At 43.9% G+C, this 14,191-nt stretch overlaps 1 protein-coding gene across 5 annotated transcripts in view; it reads left to right on the top strand.

Moving 5' to 3' along the window:
• The window catches only part of CSMD1 (CUB and Sushi multiple domains 1), a 2,044,057-nt gene that overhangs the window by 1,809,815 nt on the left and 220,051 nt on the right, over window positions 1-14,191 (top strand). For all 5 annotated transcript variants that reach the window (XM_086703086.1, XM_086703088.1, XM_086703085.1 and 2 more), the window contains one exon: window positions 12,501-12,605. In XM_086703086.1, coding sequence (XP_086559212.1) covers window positions 12,501-12,605 — 105 coding nt within the window. The remainder of the gene's footprint in view (window positions 1-12,500; window positions 12,606-14,191) is intronic.

The raw sequence follows: 14,191 nt of genomic DNA, 5'->3' as shown, positions 1-14,191 counted from the left end.
TTCTGGCGCTCTGTCTCTCTCTCTCTCTCTCTCCCTCTCTTCTCTGTCTCTGTCTCCCTCTCTCTCTGCCCCTTTCTGGTGCTCTGTCTCTCTCTCTCTCTCTCTCTCCCTCTCTTCTCTGTCTCTGTCTCCCTCTCTCTCTGCCCCTTTCTGGCGCTCTGTCTCTCTCTCTCTCTCTCTCTCTCCCTCTCTTCTCTGTCTCTGTCTCCCTCTCTCTCTGCCCCTTTCCGGCCCTCTCTCTCTCTCTCTCTCCCTCTCTTCTCTGTCTGTCTCTGTCTCCCTCTCTCTCTGCCCCTTTCTGGCGCTCTGTCTCTCTCTCTCTCTCTCTCCCTCTCTTCTCTGTCTCTGTCTCCCTCTCTCTCTGCCCCTTTCCGGCGCTCTCTCTCTCTCTCTCCCTCTCTTCTCTGTCTCTGTCTCCCTCTCTCTCTGCCCCTTTCCGGCACTCTCTCTCTCTCTCTCCCTCTCTTCTCTGTCTCTGTCTCCCTCTTTCTCTCTTCCCCTTTCCCGCACTCTCTCTCTCTCTCTCTCTCTCTCTCTCCCTCTCTTCTCTGTCTCTGTCTGTCTCTCTCTCTCTCAAAGTAAATAAACCTTAAACAATTTTTAAAAATCTTGACAGTAGCTGTTATCAAGATCACCGTCTTCCCTGTCGCCATCATCATCATCATGACCTTTACTGAGCCCTGGTAGGGCCAGGCTAACAGAGTCCTAAAAATCGCACTCTGCGCGAAGTGCTGTCCTTGCCCTTGTCTTACAACTGAGGAGCAAAGATCTCCACGTTTCAGAATTAACCAGGATTGCACAGAAAACTAAGAGCTTTTCTAAGAGTGCGACCGGCCCCACAGACTGCTCCTTGTGTGGCACTGGCCCGAACGACGTCTCCTGCTTATCTCAGCCGCATCGGGAGATACCTCCGTCCTGTCGCTCAGCAGGCGCCGAAAGAAAAGTGGGTGACGGGCAGGCTGTTTGCGGTGCGCGCCACAGCTGTGATCTTACCACGCACTTCTTAAATTACTCCAGAGTTGTCTCTGGCTGTCAGCAGATGAAAGCATCTTTTTACGGGGCCATTTAAAGTTTAGTGTGAGACGATGCCGGTAGAAGGTATCACTCCTCACACGCCACCTGTGTTGGTCTGTCTTTGCATGGTGTATCTTTGGGGACGTTTATGTGCGACTGCCCCTTCCAGACCTGCACGCTTCATCTGCTGTGCTGTCTCCCCTGGAAAGGTTCACGTCCTGCCCCCACCACATAGCGCTTGTCGCAGTTCAGCTGGGCCTGCGACTTTTTACACCGCCTCCTGTGTGTCAGTATGATGCAGATATCAGGCACCAAGTTTGTTGTTGGGAATAAAAAAGTCTGTCACTAAAAACAACACACTTGCACATCCGTATGCAGACGGCAAAACGTAATAATGTTCATAATCATAATCATATACGTTTTCATCAAATGTTCATAATCATAATCATATACGTTTTCATCATATATAAATATAATGTAACCTAGTAATACCTGTAACTTTTGGCGAAGATGTAATACCACAGGCAGGCGTTGGGTGGCGAAGGAGGTCAAAAGTTGCATTTGCCTAGGATTTGGGGGAACAAACGAAGAAATATCTTAATGGATGGCATAAAATATCTGGGGAAAATTATAACATCTTAACAGATGAGTAAAACATGGGCAGATAAATCCAAGAGAGAAGAAATGCTTCAGGCAGTGAAACCCTGTGGTTTAGTGTGTCTGTCTATTATACAGTGAACCCTTGAACAACATGGGTTTGAACCACAGGGGTCCACTTATACATGGAATTTGTTCAATAAATGGAGAACAAAACGGTAAACATACTTTCTCTTCCTTACGGTTTTCTTGAGTAAAACTTGCTTCCAAGGTATATCTTTTGCGATTTTTTATCTGAAGTTCAAATTTCGTCATTCAAATCTATTTTTTATGTATCAACTAATGTACATCAGCCTGGATTAAGCCTTCTCTGGAATAACTACTGTCCCCTGTGTGTGAACTTAGCTTCAGATGTGTGATGTTATATTTCTTAGTTAATATTAGGAATAGGTTGATTTCTCAAAAAGAAGGGTTTAACCTTGAACGAATTTTTCCACCTAATTGTCTGAGGCACGAGTGTGTTGCTGAACACATTTACATACAACGTGTGTACATGTTCTTTGTATACAGCAAAGCAGTTGTATGGTTGATTGACCAAGGTTAGCAGGAATGGCTTCCTAAATGATAGCAAAAACGATAATATTAAAAGAAGTAAACATATTGCCTACGTATGTGGCAAAGAAGAACAATACCAATCTTCTCTTTCTTATTTTAGTTTTTGGAATTAGTCAGAACAGAACCTTTTTTTTTTCTGATATTTCACGTGTACAAATTTAAACCTATTAGGTCAATGGATGTAGACGTCAAGATGCATTTCTAACTAAAAATCGGGTTTACTTTTAATAGTAAACAGTGTCGCTAGCTAAATGTGTAGATGTTGGCTACACCTTTCAATTTTTTTTCCAGGTTTCTATTTCAATTCCAGTTAGCTCACATGGAGTGTGATGTTAGTTTCAGGTGTACAATATAGCCATTCAATATAGCATTTGATTCAATATCGCACTTCGGTATAACACCCAGTGCTCATCACAGGTGCCTTCCTTAATCTCCATCATTTAAAACCTATTTGGCATAAATACCATTGCAATGCAATTCTGAGCACGACCACCAGGAGTTGGCACGAACTGCATGGGTCGAAGGCATGGTTTTCCAACTCCCCTGAGACCCCAGTCCCATGCTCAGTGCCCTTGGACCACCCGCCCTTTGACCGACTGGCTAAACACTCAGGGGTTTATCTTAGTTTGAATCATTCTCTTACATAGCTCACAGGACATGAGAAAGCAATCTGCTAATAAATAAAGTGTATTTTAAAGTAATCATATCAGGAACAGCCAGATGAAGTGACTCATAGAGCGGCATCTGGGAGGGTCTCAAACATGAGCCTTCCGTGTCCTCAGGACATGTCACTTTCCAGGCACACCAGTGTGTATCACCAACCTGGAAGCTCTCCTGAGCTCTGCTCTCCAGACTTCCCACTGGGTTTTCATTATGGAGGCACGATGCATTCAGTCCCTGGCTACAAGATTCGATTCGGTCTTCAGCTCCTTACCCCACAGAGGTTGGGAGGTCAGGCTGACATCATCTGGCTCAAAACCCCAAGCCGCTAAACGCATGGCTGTCCTTCCCACATGCACAGCCACCACCCTACTTTTTGATACACATGATCATAAGCAGAGCTACCATAAACTCCGGTGTGGTCTAAGGAGCCCACCTGGAATAACAAAGACGGTCCTGTCAGAACAGTCCAAGGGTAGGGGGTTACTATCTGGATACCAGGAACAAAGAGCAGACAGTTCATTTACTACACAGAACCACATATTAACAGTGCGAGCAGAGAATACACCACTATTTTGATTCTTTATCATTCTGAGATGTCACATATAAAAGGAATAACAAAAAACTACTTAGTAAGGTCTTAAGAAAATATAGATGATGTGTAAGTTTTATAACATTGTTCTCTGTCCTCATAATATCTGCCTTTGATCACAGTATTTTATGATACATGTTGGCTCGAGTGATTTTTATAATAGATGTGGTGGCATAGAGGTACCTGAGCCTAAAACATCTCTAAGATAATCGTCGATACGTAGCCTGTATTCTTTTCTGAAATAGAAATAAGGATTCGTCATGTGTCAAGGTTGGGATTAAGAAATTCCTCCGAAAAAAATCATCATGGAGTTTGCTGTTGCTATCAACTTTCTTGCAAAATGTAAGACGCAAACTTCTTGTAAAAGTTCTAACCAAAAATGTAAAATGCAGATGTATTGCAAAATTCCTTGCAAAAATGCAAAGATGTAAGCTTTTAAGAAAACTAATATTAAGTTAAATAAAAGCGGGTGAGCAAGCAATGTGATCAAAAGAAAAAGTCATTAATAAATAACATGTGAAGATATAAATCCAGTTTGAAGTCATCTAATTGGAACTAATAACATGATACATTATTTTATATAATGTCTTCTACCAAATTAAGAGTCTGTCTGACAATCTTTTCCCATGCACTTAGATTGAACTTCTTTATACTTAAAATCAATTGCATTAAATAATATACAGTGTTATGCCATATGCAAATATATAATAATACTATGATATTGCAGACACACTTCTTTCTGAAGTTAAACAGACCACTTACATCTTGTGGTTTAATAGTCCAAGGTTTATGTATTTTTGAGATAACCTGATAATGTTTGAATGGGGGTGATTTGGTTGTTTCTAAGACCTTCTCACCTTCCAAGAGAATAGCATTTTTTTGTGAGTGAGCCTAGTCAACCACATCCTCCTCCTCTGGGCTGCTTTCAGCCTTTGTCACAAATGCATATTGTGGGAAAAAATATCAGTGAGAGCCACGTTCACAAATTCGGCATTTTTTACAGTTGTAGCCATTGTGAATAACAAGGGTATGTTCAATGAAAAAAATAATTCGTGGTGTATGAATATGCCCAGTTGAAAAAATAATCGAGAAAATTCCTGATTTATACTCTACACATACATGACAATAGTCCCCCCTCACCTGTACTTCTGCTGTACGTGGTCTCACTTACCCATGATCAGCCACGGCCCTGGAAGAAGACGATCCTCCTTGTGACGTATTATCTGAAGGTCAATGCTGACCTATGGCTATATATCACATGCCTGCATCATGCACCTGACTCTGTCCCACCAGGTGGGCATCTTACCGTCTCGCACTATCACAAGAGGGGAGCCTGCAAGACAGTAAGATATTTTGAGGGAAAGACCACATTCGCATAAATTTTACTATGGCACCTGTTATAATTACTCTGTTATTAGTTGTTGTTAATCTCTTACTGTGCCTAATTTATAAGCCACACTTTATCATGGGTGTGCATGTATAGCAAAATGCATAGCATACACAGGGTTTGGTACGTTCCGTGGTTCCGGGCATCCGGGGGTCTTAGAACGTACCTCCTGTGGATAAAGGGGACTACTGTGTCCTATTTTATGTAATATGGTGACGGTGGAGAAAGTGCTTCTCTTACATGGTTGTATATGGACCCTGTGGTTTCTCTGTTATTTGACTTAGTGCTGCCCAAGGGAAGAGTAGTGCCCTTTCTGATGGTGAGAGCCTCTCGCTCTTGGACTCGGGTACGTAATGCGCACACCGCTGCGGAAAGGAATGACATCACAGTCATTAGCACTCATTGACCCTCGGAATAGTGGACCAGGCAAGGCCTGTGTGTCTCTTTCCTTCCCTGTGATTTGGCCGAGACCAAGCGTGCGAGGGTTCTTCTGTCTTTCTACCGCGGGCTTTGGGGGAAATCAGTCTTGGGTTCTGATTCCTAGCCCACTGTTTCTCTCTCTCCATCTCTCTCTTTCTGCACACACACCGCTCCAAGTGAGTCCCAAGACAGACGCTGGTGTGGCCCCTCATGCCTCGCCCACACACCGTCGGAAGCCCGGCTCCTTTTTCGTTTGAGGGGTATGTGGCATTTGTCCGGATTTAAAAAGAAGAGCTTTATTTTGCTTCTGGCTATGATCTTCTCTTTAGTCACTATCGGACAGACTCCTGAGGCCATGAAGGATGAATGGTTTCAGACCCAGTGCACACAGCAGGGTATCTTCCTAGCTGGAGTTAATTTTGTGAGGGATGGCATGAATTTTAAGATTTCATTGTGACTGCCTTTCTTTTCCCATGTGCTTGCTGGGTGTGTTTGGAACAGTCGGGACCCCACAGAGTGGATGAGCAAGACGGTAGCTGGTCAGATCAGAAGGCTGGGTACGTACGTGGGAACTGAGGACCTGAGTAATACAGTGACGGCAGTGAGAACCAGGTTTCTCCGTATTTGCTAAAGGAGTTAGAGACCTGGAAATGAGGCAGGCTACTTGGATTTGAATTAGAGGTCTCAGCGCAAACTCGTGGTTTTAGTATGTATAGATGAAACTACACATGTAAGCCCACGTGTGTGTGTGTGCGTGTGCGCGTGCGCGTATTTCCCACCTCTGTCTTTTGGCAGATGTCATGCAGCACCCCGGTAGCCAAGAACCCCTCTGGCACCCAACGCTGAGTTTCTGGATATCAACTTAATACTGTTTTTCCCTAGAGGAGCAAATATTCTTAGAGAAATGAAGCCTCATTTTTCAGGGCTCTGGTAGGAAAAAAACATTACACACACACACACACACACACACACACACACACACACACACTGAACTGCTGTGTATAAAATAGAAATCTATGAGTCCATCCCAATATAAGTAGCTACATGCACAAACGAAATGAATGAAGAAGAACGATTTCCCTCCCAGCACGCAAACTAATACGTCTGGATGGAAGGTGGGATGAGAGGATCATCATTTGGCAACTGCTCCAGTGACAAGCAATTCAAACTGCAACATCCATGCGTGCCAGAACTGCTGGGCCGAATTCTGATGAGAAACGGCGCATTCACGGTCTCGTTGCATCTCCCCGCCTAATTGGTTCTCACTGAGAGCGGGAGAGTAGGAACTCCGGAGGGGAGAAGCCCGGCAGATTCCACTTTGGCCCAGCGCCAGTGGTGGGGCCGCCAGTAACGGACATGGTATGAACGGGTGTACTGATGGACCCGCTGTCAAAGCAAGCGGACATCCGAGAGCTTGATGCCTCGTGGGGCTGCACCTGCGCTGCTGGAAAGCACCCCCGTCCCGGCCCATCTAACACCAACATGGTGCGCCGAGAGCAGGGTTTGGAGGAACTGCCCCGAAGGAGCCTGTGCAGCCCGAGCACAACAGCCCCCTCGCACCCCCAAGACCGGTTGTGGAGCAGATGAGACAACCAGGCAGGGACACGGTGTCAGCTTTTAGCATTCTTGCCAAAAATGCATAGGCCGAGTCGAATAGCAAAGACCATCAGACAGACTCAAGCTGAAAAACATTCCACTCAAAAAACGTGCTTGTGTTTTCGGAAAGTATCGAGTTGTTAAAGGCGTGAAAAGACGAAGAAACTCTTCTGGATGGAAGAAAACGGGAGCGAAAGATTGAACGCGCCGCGTGATCACGGACAGAATCCTTCTGCTACGAAAGCCAGTATTGGGGGAAATCAAATGAGATCTGCGGATTGCGTGTTTGGAACTACCGTGTCTGTGTTAGTTTCTCTTTGATTTGAGATGTTCTGTTGTAAGGAACACACACTGAAGTTTTACAAGAAGTGGGCCATCACATTTGTAACTTACAAATTGTTTAGAATAAAATAATGTCGTATACGCACACGTATATAAATTAGTAATAGAGATAAATGTAATTATTATGGAGTATAGAAAGACACAGTGGATATGTGGTGTTTTCGTGCTATATTTGCACCTTTTTAATGTTTATTTATTTATTTTGAGAGAGAGAGAGAGAGAAACAGGGAAACAGAGAGTGAGTGGGTGAGGGGCAGAAGAGAGAGAAAGAGAGAGAGAGAGACAATCCCACACAGGCTCCACATTGTCAGCACAGAGCTCGACGTGGGGCTCGATCCCATGAACCATCAGATCATGACCTGAGCTGAAATCGAGGGTTGGACCCTTGACCAACTGAACCAGGCATCCTGAATCTTTTTGAGGTACAAATGATTTGATTTTTTTTTTTAATGATTTGAAATTTTTTAACAGGAGCTTTTTAAAAATTTTATATGGGAAAAGGATTATAAATCAGTCTTAACATTTCAATACTTTTAGAAGTATAATCAATATTTAAACTCTTTATTTCTATGGTACTTTAAAAAATATCTATAAGAGAATATTGAACCCATTTTAAAAGTTTGTTATTGAGTAAAAACAAACAAGAACGAGTAATTGTTAAAGGTACACATTTTGGGAAAAACAATTGGCTTCTTGAATGAATTGAACTTTTTAAAAAAATGTGTTTGAACAGCCATATATATACATATGTATATATGTATATATACATATGTATACGTATACATATGTATATATATATGGCTTGTGTTCTAAGCCATCTACAATCATTTTTGGAAGTAGGCAGGCTATAAATTATAAATGAATAGAATAGATCAAAATTCATACCAATTTGTGCTGAGAGTAGAATCTGTAGGCTTTAATACCATTTCTCAGTTTTCTGTGTTAGGTGTTGCTCTATCTAGGTCACAGTAAAACAATATGATCAAAAATATACTGCCTGTGGCAACGCTTTTGAAAACATCTCCCAGCTGGGTTTTGTGTGCTGGGAATAACTTCCTGTCTAGTGCAGTCTAGAGAGGCCCCCGTGGGCGCTCCTTCACGGCAGGTGTGGCTTGCCCTCCCTCCAGCTGGGGCCAGGTTCTCCCCGCACGGCACCCTCCCAGGCCTACCTCGCTAATTGGTACCCGTGTGTCTGGTGTGCTCCCCGAGGCGTCAAGATCCGGCACCTTTTGTAGAGGAGCGAGTGGTTATATGTCATCCTAGAGCTACAAACAAAGTCATTCAGGCCTTGCTACCATCAGTAATAACACGTAGAGGGAACCTCACTCACACAGCATTGTCACATACGTGGCAATTTATTACTCACATGTAAGGGACTTAATATCATGTTCATTTTAGGGGCACCCAAGTGGCTTAGTCCATTAAGCATCCAACTTCGGCTCAGGTCATGATCCCGTGGTTTGTGAGCTCAAGCCCCACGTTAGGCTCTGTGCTGACAGCACGGAGCCTGCTTGGGATTCTTACTCTCTTCTTCTCTCTGCCCCTCCCCACTTGTGTTCTATCTCTCAAAAAATAAACAAACTTAAAATACATATATCATCTTCATTTTACGGAACTGGAGCATATTAAGATGTTTGTGGTGATGAGCTAATTTGTGTCAGGACTCAGGTGTGGAAGCAGGTTTTCTGACCACACCGTAACTCAGCCAACCAAAGACAAGCAAACCAAAAAGTTGAACAATGTACAGTAAATACCTGTATGTACAGATTCCTCTCCTGGGCCCTGAAGGCTGTGAAGTAAATTTTGGAAAGTAGAAGTTAGGGTCTCGTCTCCCGAAGAGAGCAAATTTGAAAGAACTGAACCAAGCAGGAAGCCCTGCAGAGGAGTGTCGTCCTACACGTGAAGGCAGAGAAAAGCTGTGTTGCTACAGACGAGGGTGGCCTGGGTCGTATCTAGAGGAGAAGGTAACTGGGTCGTTGTCTGGTCTTTGGTAGAAGACGCATGGGCAGAAAGCAAGGAAGGGCAGCACTGTTCAAAGGAGTCTGAGTCGGGGCATCTGGTGGCTCAGTCAGTTGAGCGTCCAGCTCTTGATCTCGGCTCAGGTCGTGATCCCAGGGTCGTGGGATTCAGCACCGTGTTGGGTTCTGCGCCGAGCATGGAGCCTGCCTGAGATTCTCTCTGTGTGTCCTTCTGCCATTCTCCCCACTCATGCTTTCTCTCCCTCTAAAATAAATAAATATAAATAAAAATTAAAAATGCAGCAGAAAAAGTCATCGGTTACCCCAAATTGCAGGTAAAACCAGGCAGACAGTAATGCAGATCCTGTCATAGCACCTGATTTGACATATCATGTCACCTGATATGACATTAGGATGTCATAGCATCCTAATGACAGGATCTGCATTACTGATTTGGTTAGACTAGTTAGATTTGGTTAGACTAACCTGATTTGGTTAGACTAGTTAGATCAATGGTAAACATGTCATTCTTTCTGCAAAGATTATCTAAAAATACAAAACTGGTACTTGTTACGGCAGCACGCTTACTAAAATGCTTGTCGTGAAGGGCACCGGCTGGTGTGGAAAGTGTTGAATCACTATACTGTACCTATACAGAAAACACTGTATGTTGACTCTCCTGGACCTGAAATATTTTAAAGTTGGGAAACCACTAGAAAAAGTACATGAGAACACAAAAATAATACCAGAGAGAGAAGACAGCAAACATCATACACAATGAACAAAAATGGGTAAAAATCGGTGTTTTTGGTGGAGGTCTCTTTCTTGTCTTGATGTGGACAGGTCTTGAGTCAGGCCAACAAGTGGGTGCCGTGGACGCCTTCCTCCCTCTTCCTCCTAAGTTTCTCTCTGAGGCCTCTTCTCTCTGACCCAAGTCAGCATTATCTACAATAACCAAGATATGGCAGCAGCCCGAGTGTCCACCCATAGATGAATGGATAACATAGATGTACACACACACATACACACACACACACACACACACACACACACACACACACACACACACACACTGGAATACTACTCAGCCATAAAAAGGAAAGGAATCTTGTCATTTGCAGTAACATGGTTGGATCTAGAGGGTATGATGCTAAGTGAAATAAGTCAGTCAGAGAAAGACAAATACCAAATGATTCCACTCACATGTGAAATTTAAGAAACAAAAGAGATGAACAAATAAAAAAAGAAACAAACAAAAACCACTCTTAGATGCAGGGTGATGGTCACCAGAGGGGAGGAGGATATGGAGACAGGTGACATAGATGACGGGGATCGAGGGTCCGCTTATCTCGATGAGCACTGAGTGATGTATAGAATTGTTGAACCCCTACATTGTACACTTGAAGCTAATATGAAAATGTATGTTAGTTACAATTGATTTTTTTAAAGAGGGTAAAATGGGTCAAAAGAAAAGAGAAAGAGCATCATAGGCCTACAATTATGGGAACACCTCCAACAGAAAACATGCGTTGTGAAAGAGAAGAAGCTAGAAATATAGACATTGGTTAGATCATGCAGGGTCTCAGGTCAAATCAAGGAGGCTGCAATTCCATCCTGAGATCATCAAAAATCCATGAGAATTTCCGAATGAAATAATCATATGTCCATTAAAAAAAGAAAGCTTTCCGACTCCTGGGTGGAGAATGAATTGGCTGAGGGCAGCGGGAGATTCAGAAAACAGGTCGGGAGAGCGTTGCACTCACCGTACTCCTAGCACTGGTGGCTGGCCCTGGGGTGATGGCGGTGAAGGGGGCGGGTCTGAGGAGGCTGGCCAGGGGGGGCCTGTTGGCAGATGGCAGGGCGGGGTCGCAGGGGGAAGGAAGCCTGTGACGGGCCATGAGCAGATGCTAACCGCTTGTTGACTGACATGGGGACACAGGAGGTTGGCCAGGCTTTACAGGCATAGATTATGACTTAGGTTTGCACGCTCCGCCCGCAAAGGGCCTTTGGATACCTGGAGAGGTGAGGGCAGCGGGCGTCTGTACCTGGCTTGTGGACGGAAAGCTGGTGGAAGAAACAGGATCATGGCAACAGAGAGAAGGATGCTGGAGAATCTTCCCTCTGCAGTCACGTTCATCTGTCTTGCGTAATTATGGACTCATTTCCTTATTCCGTTATTTAAAACAGCGTTTCCTTCTTTCCACAGCAGGGTTCTGTCCAGTGCGGCTGGTTGTAGTACTTTGCTTGTGCCGTGATGAGGTTCACCCTCATCTCGAAGCACGTGCGTGTCAACACAAGGGGATTTAAACTCGCTTACCATTTCCCATGTTTAGTACATCCTCCCAGAATACTTTACACTTCTGATCGAGGAGCATTTTCCTTGTCCTCAGCCCCCTCCAGTGTCCGCTCTTCTGTCACGCTTGTCCCTGCCATCGATACGTCTCCTGCTGACTTTTTGTTCGTCACAACACAAGTCAATACATTTTAAGGAAAGCAAGCATCATGTCCTACACCTGTATTTTCCTCTTCCCGCATGCTCAGTTGGAATCGTTTGCAGATCTCAGTGGGAACATTCTCCAGTTTGGATCCCCCAAGGACGGAAAAGAGAATGTGTAGTCAAAAGGAGCATTTTCTCAGTATTTCGGATCGGTCCACCCAGGCTAACTGCACCCCCAACCTCCATAAGACTTGCTCTTTTGAGGTTTTTAAAAGATTTTTTTAAGTTTATTTATTTATTTTGAGAGAGAGAGAGAGAAAGAGAAAGGGAGAGGTGGGGAGGGACAGAGAGAGAGGGAGAGAGAGAGAATCCCAAGCAGGTTCTGCACTCTCAGCGCAGAGCCTGATGCGGGGCTCGAACTCACAAACCATGAGCTCATGACCTGAGCAGAAACCAAGAGTCAGATGCTTAACCGACTGAGCCACCCAGATGCCCCTCATTTGAGTTTTTCCCTCTTCGTTCAAGTCAAAACCAAACAAACAAACAGACAAACAAAATGATTGTGTTGTTAAAAGAATGGCACTTGAAAAGCCAGTGCACCAGTGCCTGGTAGAACGTAAGAATTTGTGTGTTCGTACCCTGATATGTTAGAGAGACGTCACATCAGCTTGAGGAGGGCAGAGAGATGTGCAACTTTTTGCTGTACTCGCACAAGAGAAAGGCGCCAAAGGACAGAAGCATCAAAGCCCGTACTCAGATTCAGTAGGTTGCGATCAGACAGACCGCAGGGCTTTGTAAACCTGAACAGATAAACCCGTATATTTTTTCTAGAGAAAAGTGAATGCATTTGTGATGTTAAAGTCCCCCACCTGTTTCTTTCAGGAACCACGGTCCCAGCTCTTCTGAACAGCACGTCCAATCAGCTCTGTCTCCACTTCCAGTCTGACATTAGCGTGGCAGCCGCGGGCTTTCACCTGGAGTACAAAAGTAAGGTCCCCTCTTTCTGCATCCGGCTTCCGCTGTTATATCGAGTCATGTTCTGAAAGGAAAAACAAATCCGTGCCCTCATTACATAGTAAAATATCCTCGTCCCAAAACGACTCTCCAAGTTGCATGAAATTGGGTCATACAAAATCTGCCCCCACGAAATACATAGTATAAAGAGCAAACTAATGAGGACATGTCAGTTAGTATCTGGAATCGTTGGATAAATGAAGTTCGTGTCTGGAAAAATTGTTCAGAAGCACAAAAAGTAACCGTGTGTGCTATTCCTGGTTTTCTTGGGAGTGGTGTTTATATTAGCGTCCAGAAACCCAGAAAGTCATCATTTCCAAGCCGATTATGGTCACAGGGCCTCCAAAGTGGGTGGTGCAGGGCTATCACAGAGCCTCGCTGCCCGCTGCCCGCTTCGTGTATTACTCATTTTAATTGGAAGAAGGTGTCGCGAAGGAGACGCTAACCTTTTAAAAATGAATGTGAAAAGTGAGTTAATAGTCTGATAAATGGGTTGACAAAGGTCAGATTCACAAATCTTCTTTGGCGTTTGATGACGCAGGTAAACCTTGTAAAAACGAAGTAAGACTTTCCAGTGAGAGCCAGGTTTATTTTAGGACGTGTTTTCAAGCGCTAAAAATGCTTAATGTCGATATCCATCTCCTTTAATAAGTGGTTGCAAATAAGCAAATACATGGATGGCTTTAATAAGTGATCTTTTGAATGGAGATAAACAGTTCGCCGAGACGAAAATGCATGCATGTTTTTGAAAGGCCAGATTTCCAGCTGATGATAAATATTCCGGACCAGACACAAACCACAGGGCTGTTTCCCGTTTCGGTTAAATTTCCCTACTTATTACAGGCATTTGTATGCAAGTTTATTCCAATTTATTTGAATAGGACTCCTTTGGTGACAGTGTAAAAGGATGCTGTGGGTGTTATTTACGTAGGAAATGTCTGGAAAAAATCTGCCAGTCTGATGCATTTCGTGAACATCTGTAGATAGGAAACTATCAACCTCATTTATGATAGCGCTAATAAATTCGCTAATACTTTCAGCGGTGTTAGAACTGATGAATGTTCTTATCTCTTTCTTCCAAACTTATCTTGTGGCTTCAGGCTTTTCACTTACTTCTCATAAAGAGAGGTGCTAGTGAAATGATTAGTCTGCAGTTACGAGGACGTACGATTACAGCTTCAACAATATAATCGTCTGCCTTTCACTCTATTTCCCGCCCATGCACTTCGTTAGAAGAGGAACACCAAGATATTTCTCACCAAAATGAATCTTATTTACAAATCCACAGCCTTGCTTAATTACTTAACGTGCTTATATATTATTTTTTTTTAATTTTTTTTTTCAACGTTTTTATTTATTTTTGGGACAGAGAGAGACAGAGCATGAACGGGGGAGGGGCAGAGAGAGAGGGAGACACAGAATCGGAAACAGGCTCCAGGCTCTGAGCCATCAGCCCAGAGCCTGACGCGGGACGTGCTTATATTTTAATTGGCCAAACCTAATGCTACAGTCCTGTTTCTTAAGATCTGCTTGGAGTGGCTGTTTTTCGATGCCAGCAC

This window comes from Puma concolor, chromosome B1 (assembly GCF_028749965.1).
Source record: "Puma concolor isolate L17-30 chromosome B1, mPumCon1.1.hap2, whole genome shotgun sequence".
NCBI classification, from domain to species: domain Eukaryota; kingdom Metazoa; phylum Chordata; class Mammalia; order Carnivora; family Felidae; genus Puma; species Puma concolor.
The sequence above is the reverse complement of the archived record's forward strand: the minus strand, read 5'-3'. Positions and strand labels throughout refer to the sequence as shown.